The sequence below is a fragment of the Hyalella azteca genome, unplaced genomic scaffold, assembly GCF_000764305.2.
Source record: "Hyalella azteca isolate HAZT.00-mixed unplaced genomic scaffold, Hazt_2.0.2 contig6555, whole genome shotgun sequence".
NCBI classification, from domain to species: domain Eukaryota; kingdom Metazoa; phylum Arthropoda; class Malacostraca; order Amphipoda; family Hyalellidae; genus Hyalella; species Hyalella azteca.
The window spans coordinates 53,140-80,242 of NW_025936713.1; the positions used below are offsets into that span (position 1 = coordinate 53,140).

General features: G+C 37.0%; 1 protein-coding gene across 1 annotated transcript in view; it reads right to left on the minus strand.

The window, feature by feature from the left end:
* LOC108681805 overlaps positions 1–27,103 on the minus strand; it is a 75,147-nt gene that overhangs the window by 25,622 nt on the left and 22,422 nt on the right. Inside the window, exons 2-3 of the mRNA XM_018170879.1 lie at positions 8,933–8,993; positions 1,545–1,624 (exon numbers count right to left, since the gene is read on the minus strand). Coding sequence (XP_018026368.1) covers positions 1,545–1,624; positions 8,933–8,993 — 141 coding nt within the window. The remainder of the gene's footprint in view (positions 1–1,544; positions 1,625–8,932; positions 8,994–27,103) is intronic.

Genomic DNA, 27,103 nt, shown 5'->3' on the forward strand with positions numbered 1-27,103 from the left:
CTAAATCTCTGCTCTCCGTATCTCCTCTAAATCCCTGCTCTCCGTACCTCCTCTAAATCTCTGGTCTTTGTACCTCCTCTAAATCTCTGCACTCCGTACCTCATCTAAATCTCTGCTCTACGTACCTCCTCTAAATCTCTGGTCTCCGTACCTCTTCTATATCTCTGCTCTTCGTACTTCCTTCAAATCTCTGTTCTCCATACCTCCTTTAAATCTCTATTCTCTGCATCTCCTCTAAATCTCTGCTCTCCATACCTCCTCTAAATCTCTGGTCTCCGTACCTCCTCTAAATCTCTGCTCTGCGTACCTCCTCTAAATCTCTGCTCTCCGTACCTCCTCTAAATCTCGGCTTTTCGTACCTCCTCTAAATTGACCGAAAGAAGCTGATATCCTAGCCTTTCTTGGTGCGTACATCTCCATTCTTCTCAATGAAAATGTCATTCGTGGCCATGAATTTTGCCGCAATTGCTTCGTCTGAGCATATTTCCAAGAAGATATTCATTGGGTTTTTGTTGTTTTATTTTCCCTCTATAATCGTTTTTGTATAATATTATCAAAAGCTAGAGCTACTTTCAAACAACCAAGAAACGTGTTTTTTTGGTTGTAATAAAAAAATAAATAAATAAAACAAAGGCAAACGACTGCATAGATGTCCGGTTTATCTGATGATATTACCTGCCAAATACAGTGAGCGATAAAAAAGCTACTGTTTTTATTACTAAAAGAACACTCAATAATTCCAGCCACTGGCGTCAACAGGTCGTAAGAGCTTAGTGAACAGGAGCGTCGAAAGTTTTTCTTCTTTTAGAAGATAACCAAGAAAATTGGGGTCTCAGCCTATGCAAAATTTTGGTGTCAACTCAACTACCAATTTATGGATATACACTCATAGATATGAGTGAGGCTTTGTCCAAATTGCGATGCACTTTATTCACTTAAGTGGGTCTTTCTGACCTAGTTTGGCCCGGTAAAAGAACGGATCATGCGCAGAAAATGAGCCACTATTTATGACATATTGGCCATCGTTTTATTTATTTTTTATTTGTTTACACAGATTCACAATTCCTCCCATTACGTCATGTTCCGTTGTTTTAACTCGGATTTTTAGTTAGAATTTATAGAATCTCCACTTCAGAGATTTCAACTGACAAGTGCGCAGAAACACGAGGACGATTCGAGCAAATGGAAGGGTTTGAATAATACTTTAAAGTGATTTATAATACATTAAAGTCCACTGCAAATTATTCTCTATTTCAATATATCTGGTAAGAAAATTCCTGGTCAATCTGATGTGCGATTAATTTTTAACAGAATTTGGACTGGGTCGAAACTTACTATGATTAAGCCAGAAGAAAAGCTAAATTTGCCTTTCATGATTCGATCGCACCGGCAGAAATAACGAAGTTCATAACACTATTTCATGCCGACATGGCGGGGCTTTCCCATGGGGCTACCATGCAATACATTCAAATTTAAACTTTTGTGAGTTAATTCATTAGCGAAAATTTATACTCAATAATTTTAATAATAATAATTTTACTTACGCGGGTTACAGCGGCCGGAGTGCAGCATGACGATGGGCAGCTCGTACGTCAGCGAGACGAAAGCTAAGTCGCACTCGTTCCTGTGTACATATTAAATACATTTCACCATACAGAGAGACGATTCATACAAATACACGTTACCACACAGGGAGACGGAGTACTCAGATACACGTTACCATGCAGGTGAACGAAGTATACAAATACGCGCCATCACACAGGGAGACGAAGTATACAAATACACGCTACCATACAGGGAGACGAATTATACAAATACACGCTACCATACAGTGGGACGAATTATACAAATACACGCTACCATACAGTGGGACGAATTATACAAATACACGCTACCATACAGGGAGACGAATTATACAAAAAACACGCTACCATACAGGGGGACGAATTATACAAATACACGCTATCATACAGTGGGACGAGGTATTCAAGTACACATCACCTTACATTATTCATAAAACCTTTATGTTGCTGTTAATGAGTCCGAGGTAATGTGCTCTATGAATTTCTTCAGTTAATGATAAGTAATCTCAAATTAGTTCTGCTCGTTTAATATAAAAGAAATTTATCATCTGCTTATTGTTATATAATTAATAATATACGTTGGTGCTCGGAATGCACTTTATGATGGCGATAGCGTGCTAATGAGAAATTCCTACAATAATGAGCATCATGCTGAATATATTTCCGTATATTCTATACCGTTGTGGACTGTGCAGTACGAAAGCTGTAATAATTTAAATAGAGTTTAAAAATAATACCCTACTCGTTATATCACAGAATAAAATAAAGAACAATTCTATCTCGAAATTCTTAACAAATTAAATGAAAATCGACGAAATTTATCTATAGGTAGAATGTACAAGAAGAAAAACATAATAATAAAATGAAATGAAATTTTGAGCAATTTTTAGCGCATTTTCTCATTTATGGAATAAATGCACTATTGTGCTCGCCATGTCCGTCCGTCCGTCCGTGACTTCACGCTGGCGTAGACAAGAAAATGCGCGCTCTGTCACTCACTGCAGTGAGTACTGAGTTATATTTATAATAGTTTACAATGTATAAATGTTATGATTCAGTGCAGCAGACTAGAAATAATTCACAAGAGCTAAAAAATTCGGCAGAATCAAAGCAACTGGCGGGGAAGATAAGAAAGAACCTGTCCGTTGACCTCGTGTGGGAGCCCTGCTAATTAAAGTGTCATCGCAGGGCTGATTGCGACTTAGAAAAAGTTCAGAGGCTCACTTCCTTCTCAAGTTTGTGTAACTTATTTCACAGGAACTTCAGTTGTTCAAATCAAAGAACGCTTCAACTTGGGAAAGAATGTGAACCCTTCTGATACCTGCGCTTGTAAAAGAACGGAAAATTTTAAGGCCTGTGTTGCTCACAGAATTTATGAATTTTTTATTGTGAGAAGGAATGTGTCATGATAATTATTTTATTATCGTGACCTCATGTTCCGTTCCTGAACTCATATTTCATCCGTTGCCTCATTTTTTTCGTTCCTAACGACTTCATATTTCGTTTGTGATCTCATGTTCCATTCTTGACCTCATGTTCCCTTGGTGATCTCAAGTTTCGTTCGCAAACTAAAGTTTCGTTCGTGACTTAAAGATTCGTTCGTAACCTAAAGTTTCGTTCGTAACCTAAAGTTTCTTTCGTAACTTAAAGATTCGTTCGTAACCTAAAGTTTCGTTCGGAACCTAAGGTTTCTTTCAGAACCTAAAGTTTCGTTCGTAACCTAAGGTTTCGTTCTTGACCTAAAAACTCGTTCGGGACCTAAAGTTCCATTCGTAACAAAAAGTTTCGTTCGTGACCTAAAGTTTCATTCGTAACCTAAAGTTTCGTTCGTAACCTTAAGTTTCGTTCGTGACCTAAAGTTTCGTTCGTAACCTAAAGTTTCGTTCGTAACCTAAAGTTTCTTTCGTAACTTAAAGTTTCGTTCGTGACCTGAAGTTTCGTTCGTAACCTAAAGTTTCGTTCGTGACCTATAGTTTAGTTCGTAACCTAAAGTTTCGTTCGTAACCTAAAGTTTCGTTCGTAACCTAAAATCTAATTCGTAACCTAAAGTTTCATTCGTGACCTATAGTTTCGTTCGTGACCTATAGTTTCGTTCGTGACCTATAGCTTCGGTCGTAACTTAAGGGGACCGACCTAGCATACGGAAAACTTCTACAGTTATTATCCGATTGTCATGAAACTTCACATACATACGTAAAATGTAAAAAAACATTTTGCTCCTATGAATTTTTCGAAAAAATTGATAGAAAACGTGAAATTCATAGAAAACGGCTAAAAAGGGGTACTTCAGAAAATCTATCTCCTCCCACAAATATCATCCTACAACATCGAGACACGTATCATTCGATTCGTAAAGACCATATCTATCGACTCTAACATCACTTTTTTCATTTTCCACCTAGTTTTTTTTTTATGACGTTTTTTCCCATTTATTACATTTTTCACCCTTCCCCCCCCTTCTTCCCCATATAAAAAACGAACCAGACCGAAATTCAAAAAAGTGATGTTAGAGTCGATAGGCCTGGTCTTTACGAATCGAACGGTATATGTCTCATTGCTGTAGCTTAAAAACTGTAGGAGGAGATAGGTTTTCCGTGACAGTAAGTTGAACTTTTAAAATTTTTCAGGACGGCGCGACAAAGTCCCGTGCGCCTCGAAATAGGCATTCAATGTAGCATGGATACCAAAGTACAGGCTTCTGTAGCTTAGTCCACTCAAGGATGCAAGCAGCAACTTGTAGCGCACCTCTCCGTTCAAAGCTAGGAGGGTAACTGAGCTCAGATGACAGATGCACCCAGATATGTAGTCTTGCTGATGTAATTATCTCTCGTCTATTTACTTGAGAACTTCACCCCCCGCCCCCAAATAAAGGCGGGCCATCTGCGTCAATATTGCCGTATATAGATGGCAGTAGTATCGTTGGAAAGCTCAGAATGTCAGCTTTAAGATGAGACTAAGCATGTAACTGCAGCACAACTCAAGTAGAAACTATATTCAAAGATTTCAGCAGCTAATTAATTTATATCTAATTTCTTAAAGAACTCTCCCTTCCGCTTCCCTTTAAAGAGACGTCATTAACGTAAATATTGGCGTACAGCGATGGCAGTGGTACCATTGGAAAGAGCAGAATTCCAGCTTTCAGATGAGCACAAAAACCGAAAAACGTCAAAATTGAAAATTTTAGCTAGGTCGGTCCCCTTAAAGTTTCGTTCCTAACCTAAATTTTCGTTCGTAACCTAAAGTTTTGTTCATAACCTAAAGTTTCGTTCGTGACCTAAAGTTTCCTTCGTAATCTAAAGTTTCGTTCGTGAACTAAAGTTCCGTGCGTAACCTAAAGTTTCGTTCCTAACCTAAACTTTCGTTCGTAACCTAAAGTTTCGTTTTTAACATAAAGTTTAGTTCGTAACCCAAAGCTTCGTTCGTAATCTAAAGTTTCGTTCGTAACCTAAAGTTTCGTTCGAAACCTAAAGTTTCGTTCGTGACCTACACTTTCGTTCTTGACCTATAGTCTCGTTTTTGACCTAAAGTCTCGTTCGTAACCCAAACTTTCGTTCGTAACCTAAGCTTTCGTTCGTAACCTAAAGTTTCGTTCGTGACCTCACTCAATGACTATGTTTTCACCGATATTTGGTGAGTAAACAAGTGTCGCTCTCGGGGAAGACGCTTTTGTTTACGACGGAACCACGCGCTTAGGAAACGATCGCTCTGCGGCCGCGGACTCAACTACCCTGACTCGTCGATAGCGAGCGTCAACGTAAAATAAGGATTTCTTTTCGCAATGATGATTATCATGGTTGAATCGACTGAGTTTTCCATTTTGAGAGTAGGTTGTCATAGTTGAGTCACCTACATTTTCCAGGTTGCGGTTTAGTTGGCATGGCATGGTCGGTCAGGTTCTCCATGTTGAGAGAAGGTTGTCATGGTTGAGTCACCTAGATTTTCCAGGTTGCGGTTTAGTTGGCATGGCAGTGCCGGTCAGCTTTTCCATGTTGAAGGATGATTGCACTGGTTAAGACGTCTAGGTTTTCCATGTTGAGGTTTATTTGCAATAGCTTAGTCACCTATATGTTTCAATCAATACACAATAGGCTAATAGCTAGTCACCTTAGTCACCTATATATATGTTTCCAGGTTTTGAGTTCGTAAATCTATAAATCAGCAGTTGAGTTAACTCTTAATCAGTAACTGACGTGCCTCCAAATCAGCAGCTGGGTGACTTTAAATCAGCGGCTTGGTGGATTTAATTCAGCGACTTTAAATCTTAAGCAGCGCCTCCAAATCAGCAGCTGTAGGCGTCGTTAAATCAGCTGCTAGAAGCGACTCTAAATCAGCAACTAGGGCAGCTCTAAAGTAACAGCTTGGGCAGCTTTAAAGTAGCAGCTCGTGCAGCTTTAAAGTAGCAGCTTGGGCAACTTTAAAGTAGCAGCTGGGGCGACTCTAAATCAGCAGCTCAGCGGCCTTCTGTTTTGGTGGAGGGTGAAATCTGTCGACCCTCATTTACGAGACATTACGAGGCGAAATTCCATTCCAAACAAATCCCGGCCGCTTTCCTAAGTCATTTTGTGAATTTTTTGTTGATTCTTCGCTAGGCTACTTTCTTTCATTCATGGGATATAATTTTTTTAATTCATACGATATTCAAGCTTCTTTATAATTTTTTACATCCTATGTCTTTTTAGTCCTGTTCGGGGAAATGCGGCGGCTAATAACTTATTGCATGCAGAGCATTATAAGCGCGACCATAAGTTTTCCATCTACACAATCTCATTTTATCAGTTCTCTCAAGCAAGCTGAGATCATTCTCAGAATAATTCCCGAGATTTTTAGCGCATTTTCTCATTTATGGAAAAAAGGCGCTATTGTGCTCGTCATGTCCGTCCGTCAGTGACTTCACTTCACGGACGGACGAGAAAATGCGCTCTCTGTCACTCACTGCATTGAGTACTGATCTAATTTTTTTAACCCTCAGTGGTCTATTCCGTACTTAGTTGAGGCTACTGCATTAAGGATTAAATTTAGAGATTAACATTATAAATAAAGTTATTAGCCACGGAATATTTATTTAGCATGGCAAGGCAGATGCCAGCGCTCACGCACATGCTGTTATGACTGTCGTAATTGCTTGCAGGCTTCCAAATTAGAGACGACAGATTCTCCAAAACAATTTATAACAGCCCCTATGAATCGCAAAAAAATGAGCTGTCATGTGATTTCAGAAGAATTGAATATTTTTTACATATGGTTCCCGTTCTATGTATTTGAATAAATTTTTATCATTTATTCTGTAGTTTTTAGAAAGAAACTTTCCACAATCAACAAATTTATCTTATGTACAACAGTTCATATATAAATTTTTATTGAAAACATGCAAACTCAAAATTTATTAAATTCCTTGGCCAAGTTCTGAGTAATCAACGGAAGGTGAGTAAGCAACGGAATCAGGATCTTTTATCCAATCTCTAACCTTAGATTCATCCTTTATTCCTTCCTACACAGCAGTTTTGTATAATAATCTAAACACTTTCAATATGGTTTGTAAATCATTATATATTAAATACAGGATTATTTCACTGTAGAGGAGGGAAATACACCGTTTATTGATATATTTTATAATAATCCGTTGTAATCAAAACGAGTCGTAATTCCGTGCGATGTTGCCGGATCGCCTCTGTAGTGCGGAATAGTGGCTCTCTATAATCACTATGTATAATCACTATTTATCTATGGCGTAGATCACTCGATCTACGTCACCATACGGGAAATGTGCGTACTGCGCACTGTATCATTTGATATTTATTAATAGGACCAATATCGTTGTGATTTATTGTAACCTGTAATATATTAGTGTGATGTTGACCTGTATGGCTATAGATGTGAAGAGGTTCGTTTTAGTTTTCATGATATCATTTTATGCATGAACCAGTGTTCAAGTTTGGTGTCTGTAATGGCTTTATCACTCGTACAGTGAGACCTCCGAAGCTTGACCTGACGTCAACCCAATCTCTGTTCACCTTGTCGTTGTTAAATGAATGAAAAATTCGTATTAATTGCCTTTATTCTCCTGTCACGCGGTGTTGAACTGCAAGTAGTGTGAGGAACCTTTGTTGGGTTAATGTATATTGCACAAAGTTTCACAGTATGCCCAGTGGATACTGGCCCCTGTAAAAACACAAACCATTCATGCGCGTCCCACTATACTTTTCACTATATTTTCGCTAAAGATTTATTTCGTTTCAGATATCAGCTGGGTTTTGGTACACGAGTTCATAATTTCTCTCAGTAATTTGTGACCAACAACCTGGAAAAATTTATCAGCTAGAATTCGTTACATATATAAGAATTCAATTTTTCTCGATATATTGCGTAATCCAGTCTTGGAAAATATCTATCTTCTATCTGCTGAATTAAAGAGAATTGGAAAAATGGAGTCATTCACAGTTACTCCTCTAGAATTTATTTGACTAGCGCCAAGCAGGGCATTGTCCGGTCCTGGTAAATTGCGACCACCTGAGCAAATGACTTCCATTTGCGACTCAAGTCATACTCCCTCAAGCGGAAAATTCAAAGTGGGGCAATTCAAATTCGAAATTCAAATATATATATATTTTTGAATCGCTGCATGGCTATCTTTTTAGCGCATTTTCTCATTTATGGAAAAAGGCGCTATTGTGCTCGTCATGTCTGTCCGTCTGTCTGTCCGTCTGTCCGTGACCACGTTTTCATCGACGAAAAAATGCGCTCTCTGTCACTCACTGCAGTGAGTACTGAGTTATATTTTTTCTGTTCTCGTGAGTTGAATATGATCTATATTTTTCAATTATATCATCGTTTTATATTTAATTTACACGTCTAATTAGTTTATTTCCTTGAATGTCCTTTATTCATTCATTTAGGATATTTGTTCCTTTAATTCATTTGATGAAAGATATTGGATATTGCAGTTGCTGTCGTCCGCTGATGTCTTGCAGCAATAATTGTCGTAATATAAAAAATTCTTCGTGTAGATTAATTTTAAGTGATGTCTAGGAATTTTGTATTGGAGCAAATCCCAATCTCTTCGTGTTTATCAAAAATCACAAAATTTATAGTAGAAGAACTTGTCATTTATGAAAATGAACTACGAGCGTACAGGGATAACTGTAATATTTCGACTTTAGTCCGAATCCTGCACCGATTACATCATTGTGTAGATAAGACTTATCCTCAATCCCTGCCAACAATTTATAAAGCCTCTATTTATAAAGCAAAGGAAATTAAGGAAATCTAGTTTATACTTCACCATCAGAAGTTTGATAATATTATAATTATAATTACCCAGAAGCACATGTGTAAAACATGTGTGCACTCACATGTACGTACGGCCGTCGGAGCCACACACGTCACCAACACGACTGCACGCCCCGAGGTTGTCTGTTGGACAAGAAGTCAATTATTTTTATTTTTAAAGTCTGTTTTATCCCTAATTTTAGAGATACTAATCACCAAAAAATTAGTAACTTAAGATCGTTCTAATCGAGCTTGTAATTTGAAACGTCTATATTTCAAATCTTGAGCTTGCATAATCGATGTTACATAACCTTATGGGTCGAACCATATTAATTCTCAGTCAATAATTGAATCGTGTAATTTTCACGTTTTGCGAACATAATTTCACAAGTGAGGTGATTTGGGATATTTCATTTTAATTTGCACTTTTCGATTCCACTTCATGGGTTGCCTTGAATTAACGCTCACTACCCAATTAATTTCTCAATCTACTTCGAAACATTTTGATTTTTAAAGTTATAACAAACATAATTATAGTTGATCGTGCCGCTAATTCCTATGTCTAAATGCCTAATCAAGGGTTTAGTTATGACAATGATGAAAGGGTTAAACAGCAATGCTGAAAGGGTTAAATATAACAATGATGAAAGGGTTAAATATGGCAATGATGAATGGGTTAAACAGCAATGCTGAAAGGGTTAAATATGGCAATGATGAAAGTGTTAAAAGATTCTTCTAATAGTTTTGGGAGGAAAATTATTGTACCTTCAGTGAACGGATGCGATTTGTGCATTCAAATTTCACTTCTGTAATAATAAAAGCATGAATAATTTGAATTAAAACGTTGACTTCAAAAATTAAGTATATATATGTGGCTGGCCTTTCATTATTTTAATAAAAAACTCAAGAGAAAGCGGTAGATCTGCCGTTCAAACCTATTAAATTTAACTATTTATAAACTTTATTTAGTGAAAGTACACTTGCATCATTTTCCTTAGCCTATCTTCTTGGTTTTTCCAGTTTGTACGTCAGACTTGAATTTTAATTCCATTCAAATCCGATTTGTTTTGATAATTAAATACAATGTTTAAATTGTTAGACCTATAATTGTTGAAGAATGAATTACTTGCCATCATTCCAGAGGCTCCAATCACTGAATTAACAACTTCTCAACAACATGAAGCTTCGAATTTAGAACTAAAATCCAAACGTCCGCTCATCTCATTACAAACTTCCCTAAAGTTCGCTAAATCTGAACTCGTTAGAACTCCAGACTCATATGCAGGCTGGTAAGTTTATTCGTTATGGAAGATGTCTCGTCTGTCTTCGAGAACGGCATAGTAAATCTCGGTTATTTGTGATTGCAAATGTTTGTGATTGCGAATCTCTACAGCGATTCGCAATCACAAACATTTCATTGAGTTCGAATTTTGTGTGTGTGTGTCTCCACGATATGCTCTATACACGTGCTCTAGTCTTATTTTAATATTCTAAACTGTTTTTAGTATAGGGCATTAATGTATGCATATGAAGAGCATTAACTTATAGAGCATCGCTTTAAAGAGTACTGTGGTATTGAATATAGCTGTATAAAACATTAATATACAGAGGATGCATAGCTAGACTATTGATGTGTAATAGGCTAAAGGTTCGGCTCCGTTATGAGCAAAATCTAACGCTATTTGAACGAGAATATTAGCCGAGGAGACGCTTGTGAGTAAAATGTGTATTGAGCGTGTACGTAAGTTGCATGCTTAAGTTGCACCTGTAGAATGAATGAAATACTGTAGTACTATATAATTGTAGAATAGTACGATATACAAGGAGATATTACACATCAGAGGAACAATTAAAAGAGCTATGATAGTCTTACCCCAAACATCGGTGGATAAGGCTGAAGTGAGTTTACAGTTAACTGAACAAACAAGGAGAAAAAAACAATTTAAAGGCAGTTCGGGTGGTTTAAATAACGTTCGATGTTTCAGAAAAATTGAAAAAATTTTCTTTTTGCTATACTTATAACAAAGTTGAATATTGGATATACCTTTATCAGTAGATCAATTGTGATTGGGACATTCATATGAAAATCATTAATGTATAGACCATTGATGTATAGAGCATTCTAATCCATTATCTAGTCCATAATCTTATATCCATCCTTTATTCTACCATGCAACGCAGTTTCAAATAATAATCAATATATTTTATTATTGTTCGGCATCATTTTCATTCAATACAGGATTATTACTCAAACCAATCATACACGCTCCACTGAATTGTTCACTACATTTGTTCTACGTTTGCGCTAAGTGATCTTTGGTTCTCGGTTGGCCGTATGGTTGCCGTATGGTATAATTGGCCGGGTAGTTGCCGTATGGTTGGCCGGGTGGTTGCCGTATTTATTTTCATCATACGAAAAATATCGATCAGTAATTTGTATGGATGTCCATTACGATCGTCACCTGGGCCTATACTTTTAAAAAAAGTTAAGAGATCGTAAGTTCATCAGCCAATCATTGTCGGCCTTTCAAGCAAAATCCACCAATCATAGACAAGAAAATAGAGCGTAAGTACTTACGTTCACTTAGCGAGTTTTGAAAGTATGGCCCCTGCATTGCTGTTCTGTCACTAACATTAGCATGCAATGCCTAGTGTTAAATTGAATTTTGATATTCAGATTAGACGAGTCTGGCAGTTAGCAGTAAAGTGTATATAGATATATAAAGAGAGCATAAATAATATGCATAAATGCTGGTAGTTACATTCACAATTTTTACTATATTTAGTCAGCCTGAAAGTTGAATAATGTTACTGAGCAGGTTAAATAATGAGCGAGTAAACGTTGGTAAAACATTATTTTGTCCCAATGATTAAACGATCAGCAGCTAACGAATGTTACAGCAACATTATTTGGTCCCAATGATCAAATGATGCAAAAGCTAATGCTGCAGCAACATTAGCTTACTAATTAATTGATCTTTGGGACAAAATAATGCTATTAATATTATATTGTTATTAGTTATTATGTGTTATATTATATTATTATATTACATTACTATTATTTTTAACGACATTATTTTGTCCCATGTTCCAGCAACACTAGCTTGCTCATTCTTTGATCATTGGGACAAAATAATATTATTATTATTATATTTTTATTATTATTCATTATATTATTATATTATATTATTATTATTATTTTTAACAACATTATTCTGTCCCAATGATCAAATGACGAGGAAGCTGCAACATTAGCAGCTTTGCAGCAACATTATAAGCTGGGTTGTCACAGGAGGCTCAAGAAGCAGGTTGCCAGCTTAAAAAAGGCGTTGGCCTTGGCAGTCAAGCTCTGCTCCTGGACGTTACCCTGAGTCGCCACCACGCCCTATGATATTATATTTATTTCTTGCTACTTTCAGGGTAATAGATTTTTTCATTGTTAAATCTCGGGTAATATTTTCATTTCTTGCTACTTTCAGGGTAATTTTTTTCATTGTAAAATCTCGGGTAATATTTTCATTTCTTGCTACTTCTTGGGTTATATCTTTATTTCTTGCTACTTTCAGGGTAATTTTTTTATTGTTAAATTTCTCGGGTAATATTTTAATTTTTGGTACTTTTAGGGTGATGTCTTTATTTCTTGCTACTTTCAGGGTAACATATTTTTTTATTGTTAAATCTCGGCTTATATTTTTGTTTCTTGTTACTTCTAGGGTGATATCTTTATTTATTGCTACTTTTCTGGTAATATTAATATTTATTGCTAAATCTCGGGTAATATAAGAATTTTTTGCTATTTCTAGGGTGATATCTTCATTTATTGGTACTTCTAGGGTAATATTATTTGCTATTTTTCGGGTAATATCTTTATTTACAGCTCTAGCTTCCCTGCATACTTTATATCTTAATTTCTTCCTTCTTCTCGGATGGACTGGAATTTTAGTCGCCAGTGTGGGTTAAAAGAAAAGTCTTCACATTGCACACTTCTTAAAATTTTCTTCCAGTGAACATTGATCAATCCTGTACATTGCCATTCAATGTAACTTTCCTAGCTACATTCTCCACTCGGTGAGAGGAAAAACTGACCTCGTTTTCATACCTGTGAGTATTTTAACAACCTAGATTTAAGTTCTCTTATACGTTTTGTACGTACATTTGTAAATGTTGATACTCATAAAATTATGAAATAATTGAAACGCGAAATCAATTAATATTTGGTGATGTGATTTGGCTGGACACAAACTGAAGATAAACTCAATTTCAGGAACAAATGTGATCAAACTCTGTGCCTGTAACGTATCCAATTTAGGACGGACGTGTCGCCTCTGAAGAATCGAATTGCGACCAGCGCTTGTGTTGAATATTGAACAGATCGGTGGGCTGGAGGCGGCAGCGAGTTGCCACTGAATTGATAATATTTTTTCTTGTGGTAAACTGAAAATGCAGAGTATTATGGTACAGAATTTCTTGAAAATTTAATGATGCAACCAGATTTTCAGAATTTTACTTTTTATGTCTATTTCAGTTTGAAGGACTTTAATTGCCTATGTCTATAAAAGGCCATTATTGAATTGTTAAATGTTAAACTCCTCCCACTTTACCTGTTAACTCAAAATGCAGAGTATTATGGTACACACTGTTGGGAAAATTACCGTTAACGGTATTACAGGCGTTTCAGCGGCCGGTCGGCACGTGAAAAGAAACACCGTGTCGCCGTTTTTAATTCTAATTTAACACTAGAAATCTGTAAAACATCTGATAAAAACGGCGGAACAGTTTATTTTTACGGGGCGACCGGCCACTAGAATGCCAGTGGGACCGTTTTTCACCGTTTTTTCTAACAGTGCAGAATTTCTTTAAAGTTTAATGATGCAACCAAATTTTCAGAATTTTACATTTTCATGTCTATCGCAGCTTGAGGGACTTTAATTGTCTCTGTCTAAAAGGCCATTTTTGAATTGTAAAATGTTAAACTCCTCTCACTTTACCGAGCCGAATTGAGTGACATTGCATTATTATCTTTTGTTAGATCTTGAATAAAGAAACACGCACAGCAAGAATTTTCAGTCTTCCACAGGAAATTACAAGCAGGCTTCAACCAAGCAGACACCGTGGAATTCATGCGAAATTCTTCTGTCTTAAAAAAATTTTCGTTCAAAGCTTCGTCTGTGCCGCTTTTCTGCCGCAGAGCTGCAAGAGAATTTCCGAGTATATTTATGAAAGAACATTTTCGCTCGAGATGGAAAGCTAAAATAAGTATGGTTAAATCCAGGAAAACTTTAAATTTGTTTTTCTTTTTATAAGAAAAATTCTGTTCATGAGCATCTTTTCCAATTATCCTGATTATCCACATTATATGCAGATTTCGGTTGTCATCCATATTGATTAAAAGTAATCTTCATGACAGGCGACTAAGTTTATCTCTCACAGGCCGTCTTCTGGAATGTCGGTCTAATTTGCCGGAAATCTATTTTCCTTAGAACTTATCATAAATTAACTATGATAAATTCGTTTGAAATAATTAAATATATAATTAAAAAATAATTTTTTGAATACCGTTTAAAAAATTAAATATATAGATGTAGGAAATTAATTTTACAAATGAAAAGTAACAGGTTCATAATTTTATTGAAGCATTGCTCCATATTGCATTAAAAATCATGGCAATTTTTTTACTTTTCTTCGAAGACTGTAAGGTAACCAGCTTCTTAGTTCAAACCTAAATTCAAATTTATTTCGAACACTTTTCCCGTGTGGTTTCCACTCCAAAACCAAAGACACGAAGCCGGCGGGTGAACCGCTTCTTCGATCAGAACTTGTACAAAGTTTAGTTAGATCAGCGCTGCAGGCCTCGCAGTAATGACGAAACTTGTTCGTCAGGGCCTATACTTTAAAAAAAAAGTTAAGAGATCGTAAGTTCATCAGCCAATCATTGACGGCCTTTCAAGCAAAATCCACCAATCATAGACAAGAAAATAGAGCGTAAGTACTTACGTTGACTTAGCGACCTGTGCTACGGCCTGGGCCTATACTTTCAAAAAAGTTAAGAGATCGCAAGTTCATCAGCCAATCATTGACGGCCTTTCAAGCAAAATCCACCAATCATAGACAAGAAAATTGAGCGTAAGTACTTACGCTCACTTAGCGAGTTTTGAAAGTATGGCGCCTGATCAGCTTCTTCCCCTATTATATCAGCATATACACCTCAGGCTTCAGTAGTTCTACTCAAGTCTTCCATCGTTCACTCAAACTCAAACAAGGATGTCGTCCTTCAGACCGACTTCTGGAATCTCGAGCTATGTGGGAAGTTCGGTGAGCGCTGGATTGAAGTAGAGTTAACTTAGTAGAGTTAAATTAGTAGAGTTAACTGAATTTACGAACTTGATGCTTCTGAATTGAAGCTGGTGCATTGAAACTCTGAAATGTGACCGACAGTGTGGTGAATTTAACCCAGTTCTTAACCCTATGTAAAATTATGGAATGAAAAAATTATGACACAAGCACAGGAACGGCATAGACAGTGCATTTAATTATTTAAGTGCTACACTGAACTTATGATACAACTTCATAGACCATTTTTCAATCTCAAAGTTGAACGGTCATTGTCTCTATGTCAGTGTCACCGAGTTAATGTCGACAGGCTAATTAGTATTGAATGTGACGCAAGAGTTCACAAGTCAGCAGTGACCGCAAATAGGTTGATGTCTTCCTCATTATTATTCATTGGGGCTTCAAGAAGAGTGAGATTCTAATTTTTTGTATCCTGAATAAAGGCTAGAACTACCATGAATTATTTCTCTCAGCCTGAGTATTTCTCCCAGCCTGTCGTTCGATCTCCTGCCTTCAGGTGCCTGGGTTGTGATGAGACTCATTCAGGCGTGAAATTTATAAGTCCATCTTATTCATTCGTAATAAAATATAACCAGAGTAGTTTAGTCGGGACTTGAACTTTAGCTTCATCACGACCGGAGAATTATTGCAATACACTCACCGGGCTCCCAGACACCGATGAATAGCTGCTAATTTATCCAACATTCAACTCTCTTGAATAATTCTGATTCTTACTCAGGCAGTGGTAAAGAAATATTATTTACTTCACCACTGTACTTTCTGTTATACTGCTGGCTCAAGCATCGACGATATTTTCTTGACAATCAATTGTCATTTTCTAGATCAAAGGTTACATTTTCCCGGAGTATTGCAAGCACCTCTCCTAGCACAATGCCTTGATACTTCGTCCATGCATGGATACATTAACCGTATTCAATGCTATTCATATCAACAAGCAAGGTAACGAGAAATATCGTTGGTGAACAATTCGGTAATTTATTATTTATTTTTAATATAGTACCTTCTTATGATGGTGCTCAGTGAGTTGCTCTGTCCCTGAACTTGTAAATTCTCCGAGTGAACGCGGAGATTAGACCGTTTCGTCCGTACGTATGCCAACGGGGCTTCAGTGCGCTGCTCTCGGTCAGCCATTTATCATAAGCGTGTTCACAAACCCGTGAACCAATTCAAGAAGAGGACTAGAACCGGAAAGGACTCGACCATGCCGTTGAATTGATTCCATGAATTCTAGGCGGTTCTAGAAAATAAGCTACTGATACTGCATTCAAATTTGGACTCCTGAACCTGTGAACCCGGCCCACGATGTGGACATGATAACCGGTAATAACCAGACCCAAACTGTCAGTCATTTTCCCCATATTAAATCGTAGCCTTTTTATTATTGGCAAAAATGGAGCGTAAACGCAGCCACCATTCGTCCTCTTTGATAAACCAATGCGGTTCTTCACGCGTTGGCTTTGCATTCATGCGTAAAAAAGTATCCTTGCTTTGATCTTGGCCTTTGAAGTCCTTGCGGCCACCTCACCTGTTGGCCTTGACGACCAACATGGCCTTGGCCTTGCTGGGCTTGCGAGGAGAATTTATTGAACTGGGCGTCGGTTAGGACACTGCAGGATTCAAGTGCAGGATTTAATAGACGATATATTATAATATTATTCGATTCCTTAAATTGCAAATTTAGTAGGAATTCATGGTTAAATAAAATACAGAGAAAAATACTCGTATTTCTAATGGAAACAAAGTGAATCGTCTGTCGTACACAATATTCAACAAATATGAATTAATTGTATACATTTGGAATGTAATATTAATAAGTTATGCCGTTATTGCATTTCAATTATCATTGAATTTGAGCCCAAAGAGCAATTAAAAGAGAATTTCTTGTCGTATAACATCAATTAAAATTACCGTGGATGAGGAACTATGATCTTCGCTAAACCTCGTTTGGAATTAACGCGCAGTGAAACGCTCACAAAATTTATAATTTATCTCGAGTACAGCTTCTGCATACGAGGCTCCATGTCCATGCAGAGCAGAAGGATATTCCGAGCTAACCTTATTTTAACTAAATATATTGATTTCTGATACCAATAAACTAATGCTGAACTAAATATCAGGGGCCATACTTTCAAAACTCGCTAAGTGAACGTAAGTACTTACGCTCTATTTTCTTGTCTATGATTGGTGGATTTTGCTTTAAAGGCCGTCAATGATTGGCTGATGAACTTACGATCTCTTAACTTTTTTGAAAGTATAGGCCCAGGTTACATATGCCACCGCAGTGATCGGATACAAAAGCAGTATTCACGTGCAACCTCATATGGACTACGGCCCAAAAATGTCTGTAATTGCCTTCGTGTTGCAGGCGTTCTCAATGAATCTGCAATTCGCCGGACCTGAGCCGCTTCCCCGAAGAGTTTGAGCGCAATTTATTGAAGCTGAACTTGGGCTTACGGAGAAGTCCAGGCATAATTGCGGTGCTCGGGCTGTGTGATTCATTGCCAGCTCGTTTGACTCCATTGCTGGAGTTTACTTTCTACTCGAATTCTCTTCTTTGCTTTTTAAACAGGCATAGTATCGGTGATTATTGTGAAAGAATCGGTGATTGTAATGTAAGAATCGGTGATATCATAAAAGAATCGGTTATTATCATGAAAGAATCGGTTATTATCGTGAAATAATCGATGATTGTAATGTAAGAATCGGTGATTATCGTAAAAAGAACAGTGATTATAATGTAAGAGTTTTTACACGCTCCGATAATCGCTGATAATTTTACGTGACGAATGATCAAAAAAAATAACAAAGAGTTTGGTAACGAATTATTGGTCACTCTTAAGTCCAAGTTCCGATAATTCACTCATTAAATAACGGACTTCATAATCGAAAACAATTTCCCAAAATGAGGCGAATTGGATTCCTGATAATATGGTAACATTAGGATTTGGTTCTAATAATTTAAGATGATAGTAATTGTCAACTATCATGGTAGCTTCGATTTTTTGTATACATTTTATATTCACACATATGCAAAAAAATTTTCACTTTGACACTACACTCCAATTTTATTGCCCGAATAGTTTAAGTCTAAAATGTCATGGGTAATCACGGTGTCCATTTCATTTGTAGTTCCTACGCAACTGACTTTTATATATTTTAACTATCCCATTCCCGTATTCATAAATGTCATACAAAAAATCAGAAATTATCAAAATGTTGAACTGCGGACGAAGTCAAACATTTTCCTCGTAACCGCTCCAGCTTTATCATCGCTATCATCCTTCAATTCCCAGCCTTCATAGAGCGATGTTGATCAAGCTCAATGCGGAACAAAGATCCTGAAAGATGAATGCCCATTGAAAGCCTTGAGCTTGTGGGCCTATAGCTAGAATTTCCCTCGAGGATGTGAAGGAACTCGAAGATATCCTGCAGATTATTACGAGAATTCGTTAGGATTCGTTCATAGCAGTAGGATTTAGCTGATATAGGAACACTCTATGGAAATTTTGTGGACGGGCAATCCTTGGTACTTTCAGAATTTAACATTGAGTGAAATGATCACAATAAGACAGGCTTTATAATTATGTAGTTGCATAGTTGTAAAACCTATGGTTTTGTTGTAGTCATTGTTGACATCAGAATTATTTTCCACTTTTTCATGTATGTTTATATCGTATTTATACGTTATAAATGATCGTGAAAAATTGAAAAAATTCCAGTGCCAACAGTGACTACAACAAAACTATAGGTTTTACAACTATACGCCTGTCTTATTGTCTACAGCGCCTGTCTTATTGTCTACAGCGCCTGTCTTATTGACTACAGCGCCTGTCTTATTGTCTACAGCGCCTGTCTTATTGTCTACAGCGCCTTTCTTATTGTCTACAACGACTGTCTTATTGTAAACAGCGCCTGTCTTATTGTCTACAGCGCCTGTCTTATTGCCTACAACGATTGTCTTATTGTCTGTAGCGCCTGTCTTATTGTCTACAACGACGGTCTTATTGTCTACCACGACTGTCTTATTGTCTACAGCGCCTTTCTTATTGTCTACAACGACTGTCTTATTGTCTACAGCGCCTGTCTTATTGTCTACAATGACTGTCTTATTGTCTACAGCGCCTGTCTTATTGTCTACAACGACTGTCTTATTGTCCGCAGCGCCTGTCTTATTTTCTACAGCGCCTGTCTTATTTTCTACAGCGCCTGTCTTATTGTCTACAGCGCCTGTCTTATTGTCTACAGCGCCTGTCTTATTATCTACAGCGCCTGTCTTATTGTCTACAGCGCCTGTCTTATTGTCTACAGCGCCTGTCTTATTGTCTAAAGCGCCTGTCTTATTGTCTACAGCGCCTGTCTTATTGTCTACAGCGCCTGTCTTATTGTCTAAAGCGCCTGTCTTATTGTCTACAGCGCCTGTCTATAGTTTTATCGTGCTGGTAGCAGCAGTCGGTCGAGAAATACAATGTGTATATGCAAAAAAAAAGCTCTTCGCAGTTTAATGTCATCACCAAAAATTATTTACGCACCACACATCAATTAAATTAGTTATAAACGCGCGCATTAGCTGATTTTCCCGCGAGATTTCGCTCACATTTGCTATTTATGTCTCTGATGTTTGCCCTGATGCGACATTATTGTCTCGACCTTGCATCTCTAATGGAGGAACTTTGACGTCAGCCTGAATAAGTTTAAACTCAAGCTTACACACACTAAAATAAAGCAAACGCGACATAGCTGGAGTTATTTTTACAATTGATGAAAAAGTGGTTGATTTCAAGAAAATTTTGTTTAAGTAGACACAACTGAAATTAGTATTAACTGTAATACTGTTTATTTCAGTATTTAGAAGAAGATTTGCCGATGATATAAATGTAACTCGGATACCCTTGAGTTGGCACTACATAGGCCGTAATAGTTAACATAGTTAATAACTATACATAGGTAATAGGTAATAACTATTAGTAGTTATTTATAAGATTATAAGTTTATAAGTTATAGTTTATAGTTATTTATAAGATTATAGGCTATAGTTTATTTAATTATAAGAATTAAATGAGATGCTGACGTCTTCAGTAATAATTTAATTCGTCGGCATGGGACTATTATTTATTTATTGCAGAAATTCTTGATTGCATTTCACTCATTCATTGCAATAATATTCAAATTTTCGATGCGTTGGGCGCTGCTGCAGGAAGCTGCCGAATGACGATGTTAACAAAACACTACGATAAATAATAATCCACATATTATTTAAACATTTGATCACAATTTCTTGTGAATCATGGAAGTGGTCACCAGTTTCTGTTTAAACCTAAGATTCTCTCCTTATATTTACTTAAAATTGAGAAAAACACGTGGCGTAAATCTTTTTATAAATAGAAATATAATAAAAATATTTATTTTCTCTCGAGCTAGTCTTGCATTGATTAAATGCAAAGGTAGCTTTTATCTAATTAGTTACAGCTCAGCTCTGTTAACTCATGTTAAACTTTTCACGATTCATTAGGCCTTCATGGTATTCTAAACATTGCCAGCGAACAGGCAGGTTAATCTCTACCCTAAAGCCAGTGAGAAAAATCACCAAAGTGTACAAGGTGTCTAAATATTACAGAATTCATTAATTAACTCTTTATGAATTCACCGCGACTGGTTGAACTGTTCGTCGTGGCTGTTCTCATTATCTTACTTAATGAGCGGCGCGAATTCCCGGAGCGTCTTCTGCTCATTAAAAGTGCTCACTCGTTCTCAGAGTTTTCGGTGCTAATTAATTCGTTAAACAGAAAAGAATTCATTGACGGTCGCAGATTTAGGCTTGAAGTTAATGTATTCTGATTTAATACTAGAAAAATCTAGAGCACATGTAGGATGCGACTGGCATTGAGGTATTCCTAATAAGAAGTAAATAACTAATTTAAAGAGAAAAACTTTAATCTTTGTTTTATTTATCAGTGAAATTAAAATTAAGTTAAAGTCTGCATGAATAATTTATATGAAAATCTTGTCGTACAGGCACTTCCTGTTTCGAAAAATTAAAGATTGCTCGTACATAGCGAACAAAGGGTTCTAATGCTTCGCACTCATACAGCTACCGTACTAAACGGCAAGAATCGTTACTATTCATTGCTATAGATTATAGAACATAATAGAAAATTCAAGCTGTGGTGTCTGCAGTTTAAACCCATAAATATTTTATGAGCTTTAGTAGGCAATTACTTGTAACTCAAACTTGGTTTGACTTAAAGCAATAATAACAGCAAAAAAAACTGCGGAAATGTAACAATGCTTGACCCTCAACATCTAAGAACTTTCATTTCGATTATTGAAAGAGCTGGATGACTTGGATGCATCGTTGAATCGTTGAGGAGTGTTTTAAGTTGTACGCTGAACATGCTTTTGTACGTTCTAACTTTGAACAGCCATTTTGCACAACGCTGTTCCAACATGCGTGTGTAGGTACTGTAGATAACTGTCAATTGACAATGAATGCAATATTAATATTATGACTAAATGGATGTAATGTACAGCTCGGTTTTTAGTTCATTAACTATCGTTTGTTAAAGAAATCGTTTTTTCATTTCGCTAACTCCATACATAAAGTGATGCTGTCCGTTTAATCATTAATGCAAAATATTTATATTAGAGCTAAAAACGCAGTAGACCATAGCCAAAAAAATATAACTCAGTACACACTGCAGTGAGTGACAGAGAGCGCATTTTCTCGTCGACGAAAACTTGAGGTCACGGACGGACGGACAGACGGTCGGAAAGACAGACAGACGGACATGGCGAGCACAATAGTGCATTTTTTCCATAAATGAGAAAATGCGCTAAATATGATGGACTTGCCAATAATTTCCTCTAATAATTTCCTGGCAATAGCAGAAATTCCAAAGCATATTCTTCATGACTTGAAAGACACATAATTCCACCACGCGCTTCTGGTCTTAAATTAGATTCGAGTTAGTGTAAGGGAAACAACATTATTATGACACATAATTCTACTACGCGCATCTGGTCTTAAATTAGATTCGAGTTAGTGTAAGAGAAACAACATTATTATGACACATAATTCCACTGCGCGCTTCTGGTCTTAAATTATATTCGAGTTAGTGTAAGGGAAAGGACATTATTATCAACCAACACCTCGAGCCAGCTGGGCTTACAGAGAACTCCGTAGGTATTTATGAACGGTCTTTAGTTACGTCAGTTACAAACCTGACTAAGCATCGCCCGCGAGAATTTAGGACACCGAAATGGCTTGGAATCTTCTTTCCTAACCCATTCCATGATTGCACATCCATACCGAGATGTCGTCTAGCACCACTAGAAATTTTTTATGGGAATAGTTTCGCAATAATTTATGACTGGCATGCAAGTTCCAATCCTAAAGTTAGATCGGCTTTTCTATTTATCGGTTGAGATGTTCTGGGTAGAACAATTAAAGGTAGGTGCAGTGGCAGAAACGTAGATATGGGAGGGAACACGATGGAAACTCGAGTATAAAAATATCAATTAAATTAAATTATGCATTCATGGTAATTTTAGAGTCGAAAAGCGACTGTGTTATTTGGAGGTTGAAAAGCTATCATCTTATTTTATACATATAATCATTCAACGTTGGAAGAAACTAAATTCATTCTCTAAATTAGTTTACATCTTTCACTTTAACTCATATAATAATCTTTTAAATAAACTAGTTATTAAAGTTATTGAAGAAAGAATATACTGAATTGAAATAGTTCTCACAAATGTTTTTTAATTGGTGCCTTTACTGATATGCGCGGTGCTTCTACTGAGAAAATTAGCGTCCACTCAAGTCATTCGTTTCAAGTCTCAAGGCAAGGGTAAAGTCCTGCAGAATTCCAGCACGTGTTCTGTCAAAGTAAGAACGCAATATAATATCTTATCCTGTCCTCTCACATTGCAAGGGCTGGAGTTGCGAACAGCTGCTGCTGATTGTACATTAATGCCTTGCTGGAGCTGTACATTAATGGCTGGAATTTCTGACTGATGTTAGACGCGTTTTTTGCTCGAAGAGCTTCTGGGAGACACTGAATGGCGATCCAGGAAAGCCAGGCACGCTTGTCTTCTTGAATGAACTTCGTCCTCTTCCATTGACCGGCTGCTGGTTCACCCGTCGACCGGTCAAGACGGTGGAACCGGTTATAGGAATACGTAGCGTTATGCATAGCATCGCAGTGCAGGGATTACAACCGCGGGGCACTGTCAGAAATATGAATGAGTCAAATTGTCTAAAATAAAAACACACTTGCTGGCCAATATCACGTACAGAGAGCGGACGTATCACTGATACGCTTTTTAGGGCATTTTCTCATTTATGGAAAAATGCACTATTGTGCTCGCCATGTCCGTCTGTCTGTCCGTCCGTGACCTCAAGTTTTCGTCGACGAGAAAATGCGCTCTCTGTCACTCACTGCAGTGAGTACTGAGTTACATTTTTTTCACAGGGTAAATTAGGTCTAGATAACCAACACAAATTAAGACATTCATTTTTATGACTGCACTTTTGAATGCAAATGCGGAAGAGAACGGAAGAAAACCTGAGGCCGGCTAAACTATTTTGAACCAAAATTATCATAATGCTAATTATTGCCTTCAATATTTATTTATCCACGTGAATATTGAGCCGAATATGTTGGCTTTTTGAGGCAGCTTTATTTTTAATAGTTCCAGTTGATAGACTACACGTGGAAAATGGAAGAATCCAGCATCAACGATCTCGAGGTGATTCAATATTTATTTCATACCGTTATCTTCCTCCTGCTAACGATAATAACTGTTGCTCTTGAATAGGATAAAATAAGGTAAAAGGAATATATATAATAAATAAAAGGAATAAATGACGATCATAAGATCGTCATTTATTATAATTACGATGGTATTAGTGAATGCGTTTTTTCTGTTTATCTTCACGTACAAAAAATTTGAAGCTAAATTAATATTTTTTCACTTTTTGGCGATTGAATTTTTATACCATTAAGAACATTTTTCACGCTTCCATGCGCTAATGAGACATTAACTCAGGGAAATCTCATAATATTCTCAATATTATTCGGCCAATATAATGAAAAAATAAATTCCTTTTAAATATTCCAAATTATGATTCTAGACGAAAAATTTTTTAAATTCAAAGTCGTGCAAATACGAGCATAATTTTCATATTATTTTTTATTTCAGTAGAATTATTTGTCGAGCGTCAGTAATTAAGGTCATGTTTAAGGGCATGTTTTGGCTTCATAAACTAGAGCTGCTAGTAATTAAATTAGCCGCGTATAACCAAATTATTACACGTGCGTATTATACACGGTATAACACGTGCGTATAACAGATCATCAGCATAACGGCGTTAGTGAGGCACAAACACGGAAGTTTGTGGTGACATAACGGCGTTAGTGAGGCACAAACACGGAAGTTTGTGGTGACATAAAGGCGTTAGTGAGGCACAAACACGGTAGTTTGTGGTGACATAATGGCGCTAGTGAGACACAAACACGGTAGTTTGTGGTGACATAACGGCGTTAGTGAAGCACAACACGGTAGTTTGTGGTGACATAACGGCGTTAGTGAGACAAGCACAAACACGGTAGTTTGTGGTGACATAACGGCGTTAGTGAAGCACAAACACGGTAGTTTGTGGTGACATGACGGCGTTAGTGAGGCATAAACACGGTAGTTTGTGGTGACATGACGGCGTTAGTGAGGCACAAACACGGTAGTTTGTGGTGACATAACGGCGTTAGTGAGGCACAAACACGGTAGTTTGTGGCGACATAACGGTGTTAGTGAGGCACAAACACGGTAGTTTGTGACGAGGGTAGCACAAGTAACAAAGTAATATGTGGTAGGAATAACATAGAATTTTCCTCCTTAAAAATCCATAAATGAGATCTGCCAATACATCTTCTCAGTCGGACGGTCTGACAAATATTTGCGATGTCAGCATTAGGAAATATTTTTGAAGAATAAAATGGTTATCAGGAATGTTTGATGAGTTAAAGAAGGAGCGGCATTTGAGGAAAGTCCTAAGAAGAGTAGCAGCATGAAATAAAGATGTCAAGTCATACCTATGCGATGTTCAAGGAAGGATCGAAGAATGAAATTCCTTAGTAATACATAATTGAGTTTTTAGAGACACTTTATTGTTAATTATAGTAGATTCTTCCTAAATACCGATGAAAACTGAGAGTGGAATTGTGAAGTATGTTAATGAATGATTCATGATGATTCACTCCGTACGAAATATTTCAACATGCCGAATGCCACGTCTTTACACACCATTCAGACCACGATTTATTGACGTGTTTTGTTTTTATCCGTTGTATATTTTGTCTCAATTTTATTTTGTTCATAATTAATATCGTGAATCATCATGAGTTATATATTCTGTCTCAGTTTCATTTAATCTTAATTAATATTGTAAAAAATCATGTTTTTCAATACGATGTGCTCATGTGCCTCATTATAATTAATTACAATACTGACACGTTGCACTCACTATCATACAGGACAAGTAATTATGAATCTCGAAGTTGTGTACACAATTACACTCATTTTCCATTTGCCCAAACTACGCCGTTGTTCTGGAAATCGACACCTGCTTTGATGCCGGCAATTGAAACGAACCATCATTGCTACCTGCAGCTAATAAATTGAACGGTGCTCCATGGAGCTGAGGATATGGTTAGGCAGGCCTGGTGCTGCTGCTCCTAGTGAACTAATATCAATAAACGGGCCTCCATAAAATCGAGTGTTGAATTAGGCTGAATTGGCAATTTTCGCCGTTAAGAATTTCCAATCGGTTTTGGCTCGCCGAGCTTGGAATATCGAATTAGGCGTGTTAACGCCGGGGATTTTTGTCGGGAATTTTTTTCATAAAAATCTGGCGGGTTGGTTGGTAGTACGGTTACTTGATGGTTCCTGGAATACTGGATTCCCCGGAATCCTGGATCAGGGAATAAATGAAATAAATTTAAACGACGAGCCTGAAATGTCAACATCAATGTTGCTGTGCAAATAACACTTCTGGCGAATTCAAGAGCAGGATCGCTATTTCTAAAACTAATACAGTTTCATTTTTCTTGCATAACGAAAAACAGTACATTTTTAATTTATTTAAGACCTCGGAATGGCCAAAATTCATTTGATGCAACTAAAATTTTGTAAGAAAAAATTTTTAGCCAGCCAGCTGAGGCTCTTTCATACATGATTCGTAAGAATATTTATTACTGAATACTTAAATGCTTTCTCATGGTTCCCCCTGCAATTAGTGAACACATCGTCTAGTGAAGCAGACAGCAGCGAAGCAGAGCGTTTCATCTATAGACTTCCATCGGTACAAATATATCGTACTATATAAAAAATATAGATAGTTTCATCTATAGACTCCATCAGTGCAAATCAAATTCACGACACTTTGTACGTTACTACGAAGGTGAGATACAGCGTGGCCTGGGGCTACTACATTATAGGCATACTAAGCATAGTATAGAGCGGATGCGCGGTGGAGCAACCTACACGCAGAGAAATAAGAAAAAATTTGTTCAAATGTCGATTCACTTTTTCCCCCTAGTATAAACAATATTGCACAGATTTGCCCGGAAAAAAAGGGGCATCAGTGATTCGTGCAGAAAGTGTATCACTAATTAGACAGCGCGACTCAACGATTTTTCTAAGTGTAACACAAGAAGATGCTGGAATTTACTATAAACTCTTTTGAGCCATCACAAGTATTTTTATCATTTTTTTCAAACAATTCTCAAGGTTTTTTGGATTACTTCTACAGGCAGGATTTTCAATGTGATTGAATTGTCCTCCTATGAAACCTGCATGATGAAACGTCTTCGGCATTAAAGAATCGTTCCTTTCACACTGCACTAGAA